At 43.1% G+C, this 18,717-nt stretch overlaps 1 protein-coding gene and 1 pseudogene across 1 annotated transcript; both read left to right on the top strand.

The window, feature by feature from the left end:
• Nucleotides 1-10,141: 10,141 nt before the first annotated feature.
• On the top strand, nucleotides 10,142-10,690 carry LOC128113625 (ferritin heavy chain-like). The gene has a single exon (XM_052743445.1). The coding sequence runs from the start codon at nucleotides 10,142-10,144 to the stop codon at nucleotides 10,688-10,690; it is 549 nt and encodes a 182-aa protein (XP_052599405.1).
• A 4,346-nt stretch (nucleotides 10,691-15,036) lies between these two features.
• LOC128114370 (pre-mRNA-splicing regulator WTAP-like) lies at nucleotides 15,037-17,674 on the top strand (annotated as a pseudogene).
• Nucleotides 17,675-18,717: the final 1,043 nt, after the last annotated feature.

Raw genomic sequence — 18,717 nt, 5'->3', positions numbered from 1 at the left:
TCTGCACAGCTGGTGTTGTCCTCATACTAAAAGCAATGTTTAAAATCAAACTAAAGATTAAAAATTAAAATTTGTTTCTGCAATAATGACAAACGCCCTGCACCTACCCACATGCACTCATGTGAGACAAGGCCCATTGGTATGCCCGCCCCCCCGCCCCCGCCCTTCCAGTAATAGTTAATTTTGAATAATTGTGTATTGTCTGAAAAGTGATGAGTGCTAGTTTTTGTTTCCTTGTTTTAAAAAAAAAAACAACTAAATACCTGCCCCAAAAGATTGTTTCATCTGCAAATAAGCAATACTCTTATGTATTTCTTTCCTGCATGGATGTCTTTTTATTTCCTGTTTTAAATAGATTTTCTTAGCATATATTCATTATTTTTTTTCATTTATTTTTCTTGCTTTACCTTACTGGGGTAGAACTTCTAGTACAATGTCAAATGAAAGGGTAAGAGAAATATTCTTGTCTTTTTCCTGATCTTCAGAGGAAAACTGTGATATTTTTACTTCTAAGATGCTACTTATGACTTTTATCAGGATAATAAAATTCCCTTAAATTCTCAGTTGGTTAACTATTTTTTTCTCAGAGCCTGTTATTGTGTTCTTTTATTTATTTGTGTTTTCACTTGTAGATAACAGCCATACCATTTTGCTTACAGAATTTGACCTAAGGACGGGGCCTAGTAAATCTGTTCCAAAAGCTCCTGTTTGAGCATATATGACAAAACCACAATTAAAAGAAACTACATGGAGAAACCCTGTCTCGGAAAAACCAAAAAAAAAAAAAAAAAAAAAAAAAAGAAACTGCAAAAAGAACTTAAAATGGAAAAAAAATATTAGTCAAACATAATTCTAATCTAAATATAGGATTTGTATCTTTTGTTTAACAACCACAGAGAAATGAAAATAATTTACGAAAAGAATATATAGAATTTCATATTTAATTTTTATTTACATTTATGTGTGTATGCCTGCTTGCTATTGTATACCACGTATGTACAGGTGCCTGAGACAGTGGGAAAGGGGTCTGATCCCCTCTGCTGTAACTGGAGTTATAAGTGGTTGCAAGTCCTGGGACTGAAGTCTGATCCTCTGCAAAAGCAACATGGGTTCCTATCTATTAAGCCATCTCTCCAACCTCCAAGAGCATCTTATTTTAAATTGCTTTTTGGTTATATCCATGCAAGTCATATCATTCAAAAAAGAAACCTTGAGTATAGCCTATAGCCTGTCAGAGACTTTTAAGTTACCCCCTGCCTTTGATCCAATGTCTTTTGATATAATGCAATGGGAAGGGAGCTCTGACCTAGACCTCATGTAAAGTTACCAGCCAAACTGTCGACTATAAAATAGACTCCCTGACCTGTAACTGGAGAGGCAACAAACACTTAGAAGCTGCTTTTCAAAAGAAGAGAAAAAACACCGACTCCTCCCTTGAGTCCAAAATGCATCTGTGAGCAGCATGGAAGCCTGGCATCTTTGCCTTCCATTTGCACCCATCTCCATTTACCTGCACTCAGACGCTTACTCAAATGACTCTCCTGAGGCACAGAATATCTTTCTGGAATCCTAGTAATTCCTAACCTGCTATCTTCCTTTAATGTTAAAGATACAGTCATTTTCCTAAACCACTATTCACCTTAGATTCCAGGAACAACAAATCCTCACAAACAGGATAGACTCTTTTTTTAGATGATGATGTCTGTGAATGAGAGGCTACACATGACCAGGAACAGGTCATCTGGTAGGAACCAGACTGAGTCCATCAGGCATTGATTAGTATTAACAGATGAACAACTTTTTATTGGACCACCTTGCAGGACAGAGTAGAGACAATGATGGGTGGGACCACACCTTGACCATGACGTCTTGACTAATCATTTCTTCCTATAGTAAAACCTAAAGTTCTTTTAGTGGTACTCAGATGAACTTGGGGGTCACAGGATCCTTTTTATCTGTTCCTCTGTCCAATACACACAGCTTAAATCTCCTTTCTCTGTTTTTTTTTTAGTATTGTGTGTTTCTTTAATTGGCGTATTGCAGCAGTTGGCTTACTCTACTCTGCTGGGGCTATTGGAACTAAGGCTATTGCCTTAAAACTTTGGTTTCTGTGGGCAGTTCTCAAAGTAGATATCTTGCAGTTTCTTGATTGATGATTGATATGGGAGTGCCACCCCTGGGCAAGTGGTCCTGGTATGTATAAGAAAATAGCCTGAACAAGCCACTAAGCAGCACTCCTCCATGGTTTGTGCATCAGTTTTGACCCCCAGGTTTCTGCCTTGAGTTCCTGGCCTGACATCCTTGGATGATGTGGATGATGGACTAAATTCTCTAAGATAAAAGAAATCCTTTCCTTTATAAGTTGATTTTGGTCATGGGGTTTGTTTTATCAGCATAATAGAAAACTAAGATTTAAATGTAAATTTTTATTGCTTCTTTGGGAATTTCACATCATGTACCTCAATCCCACTCATTTCCAAGTCCTTGCATATCTTCCCCTCATCCCTGCAGTGTCCCCCCCAAATAAAAAAAATTAATTAAAAACAAAACAAACATTCCTCCATCTTTCCCACCTCTCCAACACTTCTTCATTCATCTTAGTGGCATTGGGAGCTGCAATGTGTCACACAGTACACCCTTTTGTCCACTCTGCTTTACTTGCAAATGTTCATTGTAATGAGTTGTTGGTCTGGTTCAAAGTCTTTAGCTTCTGGTACACCATCAATACTGGACCCTCACCAGAACTCCTCTCAGATATCCTGCTGTTGCCCCGAGTCATGGAGATCCTGTGGCTATAGTTCTGCAGGACCAGTCCCTTCACACACTCTGGCAGGTCATGGATGGGGTAGATTTTGGGGTGGGCCAACTCAAAGCCCTGGATGTGGGTCTGGGTGGTAGCTGATTTGGTCAGTCCAGGCTGCTAGGACCACCTGCATCATGCAAGGGGAGGGGCTAGATCTTCTACCCCCCCCCCAAGGTGGTGAGGGGTGGGACCAGCACTCCCACGAGGGGCATGGCCAGGTCTTCTGCTGCAGTTATTAGCAAGGGGCAGGGCCAGCTCTCCCAGCTCCAGCTAAGGGTGGTGTTGGCTCATCACAAGCCTCAGATTTCAACACACATGGTTCCTATGGCCCCTGTGGTAATGTGGGCCATGGAGGTCAACACAGACCCCAGCTGCAGGAAGACCAAGGACCCAGACAGGGTCCTTGGCAAACAGCTCAGTCCCAGATGTCACCATGGTCAGGTGGAAGCTCAGGTCACCCAGTTCAGTATGGTGCCAGCGGCAGCATGGCCCTTGGACACCAACAAGGTCTCAGGTGGCTGACCAGATCCCAGGTATCTGCATGGACCTTGGTGGTAACAGGAGCCATGGACATCAATGCAGACCCTGGTGTAGGGCCAAGACACAGACATGGCCCTCAGTGGCAGCTCTATTGCTGTGATAAGCATTATCACCAGAAGCATCTTTGGGAGGAAAGGGTTAATTTCAACTTCAGTTTGTAGTTTATCATCCAGGGAAGTCAGGCCAGGAACTCAAAGCAGAAACCTGGAGGCAGGAGCAGAAGCAGAGACCATGAAGGAACGCTTCTTACTGGCTTGCTCTCCTCTTGGCTTGCTCAGTTTTCTTCCTTATATAATCCAGGATCCAGAGGTGGCACCACCCACAGTGAATTGGGCCCTTCCATATCAATCGTCAGTTAAAAAATGCCCCAAAGGCTTTACTGCAGGCCAATCTTAGGTATTCGTTAAGTTTCCCACTTCTCAGATGACTATAGCTTGTGTCAAGTTGATTAAAAAAACCCCAAAAAACCAGTGCAATTGATCTTTTGTGAACTTGACACAAAAATACAGAGCTCAGGGAACCATGCAGAAGAGGAGGAGGGATTGTAGGAGCCAGATGGGTCAAGAACTCCAAGAGAACACGACCCACAGAATCAACTAACCAGGGCTCATAGGGCTCACAGAGACTGAATTGATAATCTGGGAGCCTGCATGGGTCTGAGCTTGGTCCTCTGCATATATGTAACAGTTGTGTAGCTTGGTCTTCTTGTGGGACTCCTAACAGTGGGAGAGGGGGTGTCTCTGACTCTTCTGCATATCTTAGGACCCTTTTCCTCCTACTAGATTGCCTTGTTCAGCCTTGACATGAGGGTTTGTGCCTAGTCTGAGTTGCAGGGGTGAGACGTGCAGGGGAGGGCTGGAAGGAGTAGAGTTAGGAGAAACTGCAGTTGGGATGTAATGAATGTAAAGAATAAAATTAAAAATTAAAAAAAAAATTAAGTTGGCAGAATTCTCATTTTGGTTCCCAATTGCCTAGTCTTACTGTAACTTGTTATGCCATGTTCAGATGATATCCCTGGGAGGCCTGCTCTTTTTCTGGAGGTAAATGGAGGAGTGGATCTAGGGGAGAGAAGAGGTTGCTGGGGTGGTGGGGGGGAGTAGCAGAGGGAGGAGAAACAGCAGTGGGATGTATTGTATTAGAGAAGAATAAATAAAAGAAAAAAGATGGGCGGTGGTGGCACACGCCTTTAATCTTAGCACTCGGGAGGCAGATCTAGCACAGCGGATCTCTGTGAGTTCGATGCCAGCCTGGTCTACAAAGCGAGTTTCAGGAAAGGCGCAAAGCTACACAGAGAAACCCTGTCTCGACAAACCAAAAAATAAAAAAATAAAATAAAATAAAAAGGAAGAAAGAAAGCAGGCTGAGCAAACCAGTAAGCAGCACCCCTCCACAGCCTCTGTATTGTCTCCTACTTCCAGGTTCCTGCCCTTATGAACAGCAATCTGAAAGCATAAGCAAAATAAACCCTTTCCTTGCCCCACAAAATAAAAACAAACAAACAAACAAAACCATAAACTTTCATTTTCTCTCCAGCCTTCATATTAACACCACAATACAGAACACGATATTACTTTAAAAGTTCCACAATCTTTAAAAGTTTGGTCTCTTTAAAATATCCCAAGTCTCTAAAAATCCAAAGTCTCTTAACTGTGATCTCCTGTAAAGTAAAAAGTAAGCTACACATTTTTTATTTCAAGAAGGAAGAATCAGGGCACAGTCACAACCAAATCAAAGTCAAATCAAAAGCGCAGGGTTTAATGTTTGGAACCCACTCACAATCCTCTGGGCTCCCAAGGGCCTGGGCAGCTCCAGTTCTTTGCATATGTCCTTCAGAGCTCACATAGTCATCTCCCAGGCTCCGGCTGGCTCCACTCTATAGCTGCTGCTGTCCTTGGTGGTCATCCCACGGTCCTGGCATCTCCAATATTTACTAGTGTCTTCCCAATCAGCACCTTCACTAATGGTTTTCTGCCTGTCTTCGGGGACTCTGACCCTGCTACATGGTCCCAAACCCCAGCTTCTCTCCACAAACCCTTCAGTCCTAGGGTTTCTACTACAACTAATGGCCTCTTCTGGGATCTCATGGCACCAAGCCTTGCCTTCTCCTCATGACTCCTCCATGCCTTTAAAACTAGTACCAACTGGGAGACTTCCCAAATTTGGCTGCAGCATGAGATGTAGCCTTGGCCCCCTCTGGACCACGGCTTTTGTATGCTTACCTTGAGAGAATATTTTAACACGGTTTTACCTCAATTATGCTGGTCTGTTCTTAATCACAGCTGATTTCTCAGCCCTCACTGACCAATACCCATTGTCCCAGAAAAAGAAGTTGAATTTTTACTGTCTTGGGTCTCTTGTTAAACACAGACAATTCTTCAGACCCTTGTAGCTGGAGAGCTTTTCTCTCCGGGTCCCGCCAAGTCCCGCCAGTCCTGGAGCCCACTTATAAAATAAACACACAGATGCTTATATTATTTAAACTGCTTGGCCATTAGCTCAGGCCTATCATTGTCTATCTCTTACTCTTATATTTAGCCCATTTCTATTAACCTATATTTTGCCACGCGGCTTGTGGCTTACTGGTACCTTACATCTTGTTTGTCCTGGCGGTGGCTCCAGGCAGTCTCCCCCTCTGCCTTCCTGTTCCCTCAATTCTCCTCTCTGTTAGTCCTGCCTATACTTCCTGTCTGGCTACTGGCCAATCAGTGTTTATTTATACAGAGCGATATCCACAGCAGACCCTACTGACAAGAACCATAGGTTCTTAACTAAAAATAGTATGTGAATAGCACTGAGAGGTACAATCTTTAAGGGACCCTCAAACTTCCCTCTGGAACTTCACAAGCCAAGCACCTGTCATTTGCCCTGCTCTCAGAATTATCTTCCAAGTTCCTACAAAAGCTTATTAAGATCTGAACTCTCAATGTTTTTATTCCAGTCCAAAGTCCATACAGTCCCACAATCCTCCCTGGTCCACAAACTACATGGTTCAGTCTTTAGAGAAATGCCCCATGATTCTAGTACAAATTTCTGTCTTAGTTTGCTTTCTGTTGCTGTGATGATGAAAAGCAACTTTGTAGTTTGTAATCCAGGGAAGTCAGGCCTGGAACAAAACAGAAAGCATGGAGGAGTGCTGCCTACTGGCTTGTTTTCCTTTTAGCTTGATCAGTTTGCCTTCTTATACAACCAAGGACCACCTGCCCAGGGATGGTACAGCCTTCAGTGGGCTGGGCCCTCCCACATCAGGTCCCAACCAAGAAAATGTCCCACAGGCTTGTCCACAGACCAATCTTACAGAGGCATTTTTTCATTCAAGATTCCCTCTTCTCAGACAGCTCTAGCTTGTGTCAAGTTGACAAAAGCCAGCAGGACAGATACTAACAGGCTTGGAGAATACTGGATTTGGACCTTTCCTTTATAATAAACATCTCATGAAATCAATGACTAGGACAGCAAGGCTTTAATTAATGAACAGAAGAATGGGGATAGAGTTACAGCTCATGTCCCAGGAGAAAGCATGACATCCAAACTGCTCAGAAGGTCATTAGTATATAACTAAACCTGGCTCCAGGAGCCTTAAAGTTTATATGATTACTATATAACAGAAGACTTTCAGATAAAGAACAAAGGCACAATATCTCCCTTCTTAGAGAGAGTCAATCTAAATAGGCTTGTCAGTCACCTGGGCAGGACAAAGTTCCTCTAGAAAAGTTAGTTATTTTGGAGATTCCTTGCAAAATAATATAAAGAATTTTTTCTTTTTTTTTCTTTTCTAGACAGGGTTTCTCTGTGTAGCTTTGTGCCTTTCCTGGACCTCACTCCAGGTGGGCCTTGAACTCACAGAGATCCGCCTGGCTCTGCCTCCCGAGTGCTGGGATTAAAGGCATGCGCCACCACCACCTGGCAATATAAAGAATTTTTAATATGTATTTCCCAGATGGCTAAGAATGTTGAACACTTTTACAAGTATTTAGTGGCCATTTATGTTTCTTCTTTTCAGAACTGTGTACTCAGTTTGTTAGCCCACTTACTGACATTTGGTATTTAATTATTTGGTATTCCTTAAATATTCTAGAATTAGCTCCCTGTTGGTTGTAAGCAGGGTAGAAGAAAGGGCAGAGGAGGGGGGGGGTCAATAAGAACAAAGTGTGTAATAAAAATGGCATAATGAAACCCATGATTGTGCATTTTATCCTAAAAACTGCTTTAAAAAAGAAAATGCTGTAATGCCTGCCTAAAATTTAGGTCCTCACAGTGATCGCTCTGATCATTGTCCACTCTTATCGGTTGAGCATGCACCATTCTGTGAAATCAACATGACCTGTCTTCTATACTAATTGTGCTTTGTGTATCTCACCCAGATACTGTCATGGGAGATCACAAGGACCAGAGAAATAACAGGAGTTAAGACTGAGATCCTAATGACACCAGAATTGTTTAAATGTGTATTATTTGTCACTAAACACTTTTAGGTTTTCAGATGTCATTTTTGGTGGCTTATTTTGTTTTGAGAGAGGGTCTCACACTATAGTGTATGTTGGCCTGAACTCACCAAGTAACCAAGGCTGGCTTTAAACTTACACCAATGGTAGTGTTCTGAGTGCTAAGAATACAGGTGTGAGCCTCCATGCCCAACTTGGATATCTTTTATGATTTCTGACTTAATGTCATTGATGTCAGAGGACATGTTACAAAATTTACATCCACTTAAATTTATGTTTGTATAAGTCTCATCTTTGTCCAGAGTACAAGTGCATTTGAAAAAAATGTGATTCTGGAAATGTGTTATTGCAGAGTGTCTGCTCCAATATAGTGCTTTCTATATGTAACAGGAAAGCTGCATCCATGAAATTTCAACAATATGGTTGCCTAAACAAGACCTAAACTATGACAACATCAGTTGACATGCCAATGTGGAAGGGGGAAGTTTCACAAGGCCACACACAGAGATGAAGAGCTATAGGCAATTAATGACTGTTGAGAGAGAAAGGGAGAGGGAGAAAATATCAACCTTTTCCAGGTATGAACCCCCTAATTAGTTATTGAATCCCAAGTGGTCAGCTCTAAACACATACACAAATGAGCAGTACTAAACAGACTTTAGTTGTATGTGTGTGGCAATTTGAGAAGGTAAAGTTAGGGGGTCATGGGAGGGGTCTGAGGTAAGAGAGGAAGGGGAAATAGGATGTAAAACAGTACTTATACATGAAATTCTCAAAACTAAAGCATGTTTCTAAATATTCCCTATTTATATTACTGATTATGCTTATCACTACTATTATTTTCCTTTTTATATTCTTTTCTCCCTGATTATAATATGTAATAGTCTAATGGTTGCTTGAATAAAGGAGTCATGCTGACATTTAAAACGTATGAAAACTGTGCAAGAAATAATTATCTGTATTTGCAAGAGAATTTTAAAGGACACTTGAGACGTGGTAGTTGACTAGTCACACAAAAACACACCTATTACACATACAAACTTGAGAAGGATGGGGACTTAGCTCAGTGGTAGAGCACTTGCCTAGCAAGTACAAGGCCCTGGGTTCGATCCTCAGCTCTGGAAATAAAACAAACAAACAAACAAACAAACAACTTGAGAAGGTACAGGTAGCAAAGCAGAAAATGCTGGGACTCTTTAAAGGACAGAAATAGAGTATGTCTTTAGACTGATTAATTTAGAGAGTGAAAAATACCTCAGTAGAAAGCTGAGTGACAATGAAATCAAACAATAACCAAGATTTCTGGACTGACTATGAGATTAATAAGTGTCTCTAATTCTCCAAACACAAGACTCTGTTTTCCTCATCTTTGTATCGACCTTTTTCCAGGCCTGTGTAGTTTCCCATGCCCGTGTAGTTTCCTAACCCTGTGGAGTTTCCCATTCCTGTGGAGTGAGGGCAATAAATTGCAGCACTGTGGGCTCTTTTTGTTTCCCGAAACTATAATGAAATCACTGTGAATCAAAAGAAAAGCCAAAATATCACACAATTTTAAGCAAAGGGTTAGATAGGCCCCAGCTTTGGCCAGTGGAGTAGTCCTCAGTCCACCTGAAAGCACACCATGTATATCCCCTGAGAACACTCTGACACCACAATACACAGAAAAAATTACATCGGTAAAGTAGAAAGAGGCAATCTTGATACACGAATGTATCTAGTTCTGGGGGAACAGACATGTATGCAAGAAACAGAGCAGGGCCCTGGATGCTGCCTAGGCTACTGCAAAGCTGAAATATGCAGAGAGGCCAGTTAGAGCAGTCACTCAGAGAGCTGATGGAATCCATTGATTATCTACCAGGCTATGACCCCTGGACTCAACTTGTGACTCCTCACTGAAGAATGTCATCTGTATGTACGCTGAAGTCACTGAGGAGAGCTGTCACTGAACTAAAACTTTATATTACACATAACTGCTGGGACCATGAAAAGCACTGCATTAATGAAACAATCACATTTAAACAATATTCACATAGCTTGATTAAAGAAATTGGGTGATTTATTAAAATGTACTTATTAAAACTTTTCAAAACGCTGTATGTTAGATGATCAATGAAGTCACATGGGTTGCTATAGAACTTCATTCAGACTCACGTTCTAACGGCTTTTAACGGATCTGAATCTCCATTATACACTTCGTGCTTCCACGACTAGCTCAGCCAGGAGCCCAAGCTGCTGGGTTGACCTATTGCCCACGATGGGCTTTCTGCGACGGTCTCGCCACCGTCAACGCCACCGCTGCCCACTTCGCTTCTCAAGAACCAGGGCTTTGTATCCGTTGTTGTTTACGACACCACCTATGGTCTTTCCAGCGTCTCAAGTGAGGCAGAACTACCACCGCGACTGCGAGACCGCTGTCAACAGCCATGTTCAAGAGCAACTCTATGCGTCCTACGTCTACCTGTCCATGGCCTTCTACTTTGACCGTGAAGATGTGGCTCTGGGGAACTTGACAAGCTTCTTCCTGAACAAGTCGCACGAGTGCACTGCGCATGCTGAGATGTTCCTGGCACTGCAAAACCAGCGTGGTGGCCGCATCTTTCTCCGCACTGTCAGCAAGCCAGACCGGGACGACTGGGTTGGCGTCTTTCCAGCCATGGAGCGTGCCTTTCAACTGGAGCTGACCCTCAACCAAAGCCTCGTGGCCCTGCACCAGCTAGCCACTAGCAAAAGTGATGCCCATCTGTGTGACTTCCTGGAGAAGAACTTTTTGAACAAGCAAGTTGAAGTCCTCAAGGAGATGAGCCGCTACGTGACCAACATGCGCCAGATGGGCTCTCCAGAAGATCGCACGGTTGAGTATCTACTTGGGAAACTTACCCTGGCTGACATCAATAAAGAGTACTGAGCTGGACTGTCTTCACAGCCCTGCATTCTTCTCCAGGCTACCAGACTGGATGCCACATTGCCCTTGCAGCAAGTTCACTCCTTTTTCCTTTCCCCTTTACCATTGTTTCCAATAAAGTTACTTGATCTCAGTCAAATTAAAGTGTCTGGTTTGCTTATGTTTACTTACTTTAAAAGAATAAAGGCTTATCCCTTTGCAGGTCTAAAATGTCTATCCAGGATTCCCTTCTCACACCCCTGGCCCATCCTCTTACAGCTCAAAATCTCCAAAGGGTGGAGGGGAAAGGTGATCCAAGGGCCCCCAGAGACCACCTTCTTTTATAAACCCTGTGAGCATAGGTGGTTAGGGATGATGGGGTGTGATGGGGTGGGTGGCCGGAAACCCTGGCAGCTGTGCTTAGTAAGTGTAAGCACATGGTGCATCTGAGCTCCAAGCCGAGCAGAGGTGGGGCGGGGGGTAAATAAGCAGTGGATCTGGGAGAGAGGGGAGGGAGGGGAAATTAGGAGCAATAGAGGGGAGGGGAGGCTCTGGTTGGGATGTTTGCGAGAAGAAGAAGAAAGAAGAAGAAGAAAAGACAGGATGTTAGACTTCAGGTATTATTAATTATAGTGTTTAGTTGGCCTATGAGCCCCTCAAGTTCATCTCTATCACTACCATAAACTAAAAACGGGGACCTTCAACTTCACCTGAAGACTTTTCATACAATAACATATACAAACATTAGGTTTCTTGATTCTAGGGAGAAAGAGAAAGAGAGAGAGAGAGAGAGAGAGAGAGAGAGAGAGAGAGAGAGAGAGAGAGAGAGAGAGACCCAGAAGTTGTGATTAGAGCACCCTGCCTGGGTGGCAGAGCTAATAGAATTGAGTGAACCTTAACCTGGCTTCCTCATAACCACAGTGTCACCAGCGGGTGCACACACAGTCCTTTCATAATACTTTTATTTCTGTTATTTCCAAATAACATCTCTCTTCCCTTGAAGTGACCTGATACCACAAAATACGACCTCCACAGAAGGGCTAAAATACCTGAGGTCCCCAGAGGTATCCATATTTGTGGTATTGAAAATAAAAAATTAACCCCCTGAGTGACTCAGGCTGCTTTGAATAATATAGTAATATGGAAACATGGGGGAACATTGAAGGTGGGTAATCAGTTACAAACCTGTCAGGACAGACCTGAGAGAATGTGTATGTATAATAGTGGATTTGTTAGCTTTGCTTCTATGGGCAGAGGCTGGGGATCGCTGCAATGGCCATCTTCAGGCTAGAGATCTAAGGGGAAGAGAAGCTGCTCAGCTCAAGAATTTGGGAGCCTAAGGTCTAGAAAACTAACGGAGCAACTGGGACCAGTGCTAAAGATTTGAAAGCCTCCCAGGTATAAATTGGAATTAAAAGGCGGAGATAAATGCCCACAGGCTATGGAAGCAGCAATAGCAGCAGCAACAACAATAATAAAATAATAAATATCTCTGTTCTGGGTAATTTCCTGTCAACTTGACACAAGCCAGGTTCACCTGGGAACACAGAACCACCCCAGTTGAGAAAATGTCGTCATCAGATTGGCCTGTAGGCAAGTATGTGGGGGCACTTTCTGGTTTAATGTTAGATGTGGTAGGATCTAACCACAGTAGCCAACTGTGGTTAGTGCCACCCATGGGCAGATGGGGAGACTGGTATAAAAAAGCAGGCTGACCACTCCCACAATCTCTGTGTCATCCTTACCCTGGCACATCACATAGGCCGGACAGCCTGTAGGCCGAAGGTTATGTGGCTGGGTTGGTACAGTCTGAGACCCATGCCACTAGAGTGAGTCCATCCCTGACACTTCCTGGAGTGCTAGGACACAGAGGCTGGATGGCCCAGAGACCTAGGATAGAACTAAACATGACTGTAAAAAAATGTCAATGTAGTGATGCCCAACTGTATTCTGCTATACTCATAGATTGGTCCCTAACTCAATAGTCATCAGAGAGGCTTCATCCAGCAACTGGTTGAAACAGATGCAGAGACCCATAGTCAAATTTTAGGCCCTGCTCAGGGAATCATGCTGAAAAGAGGGAGGAAGGATTGTAGAGGCCAGAGGGGCCAAGGATGCCACAAGAAAACCCCCAGAATCAACTAACCTGGGCTCATAGGCATTCACAGAGACTGAATTGACAGCCAGGGAGCCTGTGTGAGACCGACCTAGGCCCTTTCCATAGAGGTGACAGTTGTGTAGCTTGGTCTACTTGCAGGACTCCTAACAGTGGGAGCAGGGGCTGTCTCTGACTCTTCTGCTGACTTTTGGGACCCTACTCCTCATCCTGGGTCTCCTTGCCCAGCCTTAATACAAGAGGAGGTGCTTAGTCTTACTGCAACTTGATATGCCATGCTGTGTTGATGGGAGGCCTGTCCATTTCTTAACAGAAACAGAGGAGGAGTGGATGGGGGATGGTCAGAGGGAAGGTGGGGGGAGGGACTGGGAGGAGAGGATGCAGGGAAACTGAGGTTGGGATGTAAAAATAAAAAAAGCAGGCTGAGCAAGCCATGGGGAACAAGCCAAAAAGCAGTGTTCCCCCATGGCCTCTGCTTCAGTTCCTGCCCTGACTTCCCTTAGACAGACTAGGACCTGGTAGTTGTAAGAATGAATAAACCCTTTCTCCTCCGACTTGCTTTTGGTTGTGGCGTTAGAAAGCAAACAATCCCCTCTCTGAAAGAGTGGAGTCTGTCCATCCATGTGATTTTTCCCTCTCTTCTGCTTTTTTTGTCTCACGTAGAGTTCCAGCCTACTTGGTGGTGTTGCCTCTAATTCCTGGCAGAGCTTTCCCGCTCAGGTTGCTGGCCCTCACACCAACCCTTTTTAGAAACAATTTCACATCCATACCCAGAACTGTGCTTCATCAACTTCCTAGACTTCTCGCCACACATTCAAGTTGACAATCTCAATGAATGGAAGAGACATTGTATCTAGACCAGGCGAGAGAGGGATATGGTTTGCATTGCAGTGTAGCTGAAGAAATGACATCATGGATCTTTTAGATGGGTTTGGACACATCAGTAATGACATAAAAATGACAGAATCGTCTTGGTTCCAAGGTTTGGCTTTGAGCCCCTGACTTGATGGCTTGGGGATATTTGTAATGGGAACGCCCAGAGGGAGGATTGAGTAAACACTGGTGTTTTTGTTATATATAAAAGTAAAAATTTAGTATAGAAGGCTAGAAAAATGAACAAGACTTCCTCTCTACTAGGAGTCAAGTCAGATTTTCAAATAGGCATATGGCATGGTGATGAGGTCTGGACAAACTCACCAGGAAAAGGGGGCATAGATCAGTGGTTCCCAACCTGTGGGTCACGACCCCTTTGGGGGTTGAATGACCCTTTCACAGGGGTCATCTAAGACCATCAGAAAACACACCATTCATAACAGTAGCAAAATTACAGTTAGGAAGTAGCAACAAAAATAACTTTATGGTTGGGGTCACCACAACTCCAGGAACTGGATTAAAGGGTCGCAGCATTGGGAAGGTTGAGAGCCACTGGCCTAGATAGAGAGAGAGTATGGAAATCCCAGTTCTAGATCTAGGGCCGCTGACGTTCAGAGGCGGGCTCCTGTGTTGGAGTTCTCAGAGGGCCGCTCTTCCCACTTTGACTACTACCTTTTTACCTTAAGCCCTTGTCTACTCCAAGGTTATCGCAAGGCTGCTCTGTTGCTGCCAGGCTCAGGATGACATTTGGCTTCCTCTTACTATGGGGGAAGTGTTTTTCAGTGGCTCTGTCTGAATGCTAATAGGTGCAAGGCATTTTTTCCCCAGTGAACAGAAGTTTCCACAAAGAAAATATGTAACGTTAACCCTACTTTTTTCCCATTTCCCTTAAAATATTTTCCCTCTCTCCTTCCATTCCTTACTTGGCTGCATGAAATTCCTCTCATGTAAATCCTAAGGTTAGTCGTGGCTGTGGACAAATTCTCTGAGACCCTTCCTTTCTTCTGTGCCATAAGTGGGTTACAAAAGTGCAAATAAAATCTCTAAGGTACATGTATTACTTTCATCTTCTTAAATGTGGAAGATTACTTTGAACTTCTCTTAAAATTCCAACACGTGGGGGCCGTCGGCGGGGCCTGCTTTCCTCCTTCAGCGCCATTTTGTGGCTGCGAGACCCGCAAATGAAGGCTAACCATTACAAGCTGGACAGTATAAGAATATGGCTGTTTTGGCTCAAAAAGTCTCAGTCTTGGTGTGGAAATGAGTCCTTGGCTGTCCCACCACAGCTTTCTCGAGGTGGGACTGTCATGTCAGGGAAGTCTTGACGGAGGCTGCCTCGGCCTATGTGGCCCGCGCAGCCTCTGGCTGGAAAGGGTGCAAGATGACCAACAAAGAACCTCTTCCTAAAAAGGCGCAAAGCTACACAGAGAAACCCTGTCTCAAAAAACAAAAAAAACAAAAAAACAAAAAAACAAAACAAAAAAAAAGGTCCGTTTGAGCGAAACAGATTTCAAAGTTATGGCATGGGATGAGTTGATTCTAAGATGGAAACAATAGGAAGCATACGTTCAAGCTTTGGAGGGAAGGTACACAGACCTTAATTCAAACGATGTGACTGGCTTAAGGGAATCTGAAGAAAAACTAAAGCAGCAACAGCAGGAGTCTGCACGCAGGGAAAACATTCTTGTCATGCGATTAGCAACCAAGGAACAGGAGATACAAGAGTGTACTACTCAAATCCAGTACCTCAAGCAAGTCCAGCAGCCGAGTGTTGCCCAACTGCGATCGACGATGGTAGACCCAGCGATCAACTTCTTTTTCCTAAAAATGAAAGGTGAACTGGAACAGACTAAGACAAGCTGGAACAAGCCCCAAATGGACTGAGTGCCTGGAAGTTTACGCCTGATAGGTAAACATCATATTCCCCAGTCAAGACTTCCCTGACATGACAGTCCCACCTCGAGAAAGCTGTGGTGGGACAGCCAAGGACTCATTTCCACACCAAGACTGAGACTTTTTGAGCCAAAACAGCCATATTCTTATACTGTCCAGCTTGTAATGGTTAATGTAAAACTTACCAGATGAACCTTGTGTTTTAGCTTTTCTCTTCCCCTTGCTTCAGAGCCTGATGCCGTTGGACTATTCCGAAGAAGAGGCCACCTTTGAAAAATTCCCCTTCTAGAACATGTAGACACTTGAGAAATGTTTCTGTTTAAGAAAAGAGAGGGGAAAACAGAAGTCTTAAGTTTGTGGCACACCGTGTCTTCAGACAGTTTGGAGGTTTTAAATCATGAATTGAACGTGTAAAATTCCAGTAAAATGTAAAAGTGGAATATGCATCGCTCTTAACCTTGAGCATAGTGACTTAGAGACACTGTACATCAGTTATGCCAATAAGACTGTGGACTTCATGATTGTTGAACTACTGGGTCAAAACTCAAATGCGGAGAATTTTACCGTTAAAGGATTTACATGCTAAGAACCAACTTCTAATAAGCTGTGAGACAATCAAGTCATAACTACCAGTACAGGTAGTGCATATATTTATCCATTAGCTCTGAGCTCTCTATTACATAATGGAACCTTCATTTGTATTTGGGCCTTTTGTATCGAATTCTTGATATTAAATGAAATGTGCCTTGAAATAGTTGTGTTTTTTTATTCAAGGAATACTCTGATAATTTTGTTGTATTCTTTAATATTTTACTTTGGGGGGCTGTGGAGAGCAGATCAACACTTTGGAAAAATTATTCTGTGCTCTTCAAAGTGAAGGAAAAGGCTGTCTTGTTGAAAGGACTTTATTCCAGGTGGTATAAAAGACAAGGAAACTTGGCATTTGGCCCCAGGATATTGCAGTAGACCATAATGTGGGACAGTCTCACAAGGTTCCTGCCAGACGATGGGGGAAATAATGTGTTGGAACTCTGGGCTGGCCCAAGTGAGACTTGGTGTGAATTGGAGAAAGGTATAGTGATGATTCTAGCAGACTCACACGCTCATTTAGATAAACGAGGCATTATCATCTTCATGCATCCATCCAAGCCTGGAGGTGAATTTATTTTCATCTATAAGTCACCAGTTTGAATTTCCACCTGGTGATAATGGAGTCTGAGATGAATAGAAGATAAATGTTCCAGCTTGTCCCAGTGTTTAAGTGCAGTTTTAAACAAGGGTGGCTTAAGTTCTCTTAATCGTTCAAATCAATTCCAAACAGGCAAAAAGTTAATGGTGAAGTGTCAAATGCTTATCCAGGAGAATCAAGAGCTTACAAGGCAGCTGTCCCAGGGCCGTACTGCACAGCATGAAGCACAGTGAGAAGGTTAAAAACAGTCAGGATGAGCTGAATGACTTCATCATTCAACTTGACGAAGAAGTAGAGGGTATGCAGAGCACCATTCTAGTTCTTCAGCAACAGTTGAAGGAGACACAACAGCAGTTGGCGCAGTACCAGCAGTAGCAGTCTCAAGCTTCAGCCCCAAGTATCAGCAGGACTACATCTTCTGAACCTGTAGATCAGGCACAGGCCACAAGCAAAGACTGCAGTCCTCTGGCAAACGGACCAAGTAATGGCAGCTCCTCCTGCCAGCGGACGTCTGGGTCTGGATTTCATAGGGAGGGAACACAACTGAGGATGACTTTCTTTCTTTTTCAGGGAAGGTTATAAGGCCTCCAACAGCTCAGAGGAGAGAACTGGCAGAGGAGGGAGTAGTTATATAAACCCACTCAGTGCAGGGTATGAAAGTGTAGACTCTCCCACAGGCAGTGAAAACTCTCTCACACTTCACTCAAATGACACAGACTCCAGTCCCTACCCTCAAGAGGAGAAAGCAGTGAGTGGGAAAGGTAATCGAACTGTGGTTTCCCGCCATATTCAGAATGACTTGGACTCAAGTGTAACTGTACAGGGTTCAGTTTTGTAATATTTTTCCAGCAAATTTTTACACAGTGTCATTTAATTTGGGAGAGGATACTGTCAAAAATTAATGCATACTTTTGTCACAATTTGCCTTTTTGTGGGTGTGTTTCCTGTTTGGTTCTTTTTTGCTTTGTTTTGTTTTTCTTTTTTAGTGCTTCAATACCTCTGCCACTTTGAACATCATAACAGTTAATTACTTTGAACGTTGCTAAAAGAACATTTTGTGTAGGGTCAAGTTATTTTTATATGAGTTAATGTGAAATTGTAAACGGGAATCTATAACGATGATGTCTGTATAAATCTGTGTCTATCTAGAACCTGTGCTGTGTAAGGGCACTCTTACTCATGCTGTTATATACTTATGCACCATTCAGACTTGTTAGAGTAGATGTGGGTTTATGACTGCTAAGGTTGCCCAGTACAGTACTTTTTATCACTAAAAAGTTGGACTTGGAGTCCTATAGTAGTTTCAGTGTCAGATAAAGTTTTTCCACCATACATCTGTGCGTGCATCTTTAGGTGACTGAATGGTTAAGAAATCTGTGTGCATAGTTACTAAGTTTTTATGAACTGTTGTGTCCTGTTAATGCATATTGCCCTGTGACTCCACTGTATCTCACTTGTACTGACCAAACCTAAATAAAAAATTTTATTATGAAAAAAAATTCCAACACATTTAGCTGTTCTGTATTATCCTTCTCAGTTTTCCCATAACACTTGGGCGTTTTATTAAAAGTTAAGATTATAGCATCAAATTTAGAGCCAAGGAAATGGAAATGCTCTAGTCATACTTCGTTTTCTTACTGTACTCCTTTGCTTTGAGGACCTTTGAGCTTGTCTCCAATGTTCTCTGTTGAAACACATGTCCATTCATTGGTCTTTGCTTCATTGACGAAAGTGTGCACTTCACCCCCAGCTGACGTGTCGATATGGATAGGAAAATCTCATGGGAGAAATTGCTTCATGATAGGCAATTGACAACTGCAGAGGGAGGGAGAATCAGTTTTCCTCAGGATGACCCCCCTGATTAGTCAGTACTAGGAGGGCAGTCCCTGCAAAAGTACATACAAGCAAATAAAAACAGTCAACTGACTTAGCAGGTTGAATTTACGTGGGTGCGTGTGTGAGTGTGTAAAACAATGACAG

Source organism: Peromyscus californicus, unplaced genomic scaffold (genome assembly GCF_007827085.1).
Source record: "Peromyscus californicus insignis strain IS unplaced genomic scaffold, ASM782708v3 Scaffold_10__1_contigs__length_136768540, whole genome shotgun sequence".
NCBI lineage: Eukaryota > Metazoa > Chordata > Mammalia > Rodentia > Cricetidae > Peromyscus > Peromyscus californicus.
This window is presented reverse-complemented; position numbering and strand designations above follow the sequence as displayed.

Coding starts and splice junctions, on each gene's coding strand:
- LOC128113625 (XM_052743445.1), top strand. CDS start 10,142: ATGGTCTTTCCAGCGTCTCAAGTGAGGCAGAACTACCACCGCGACTGC.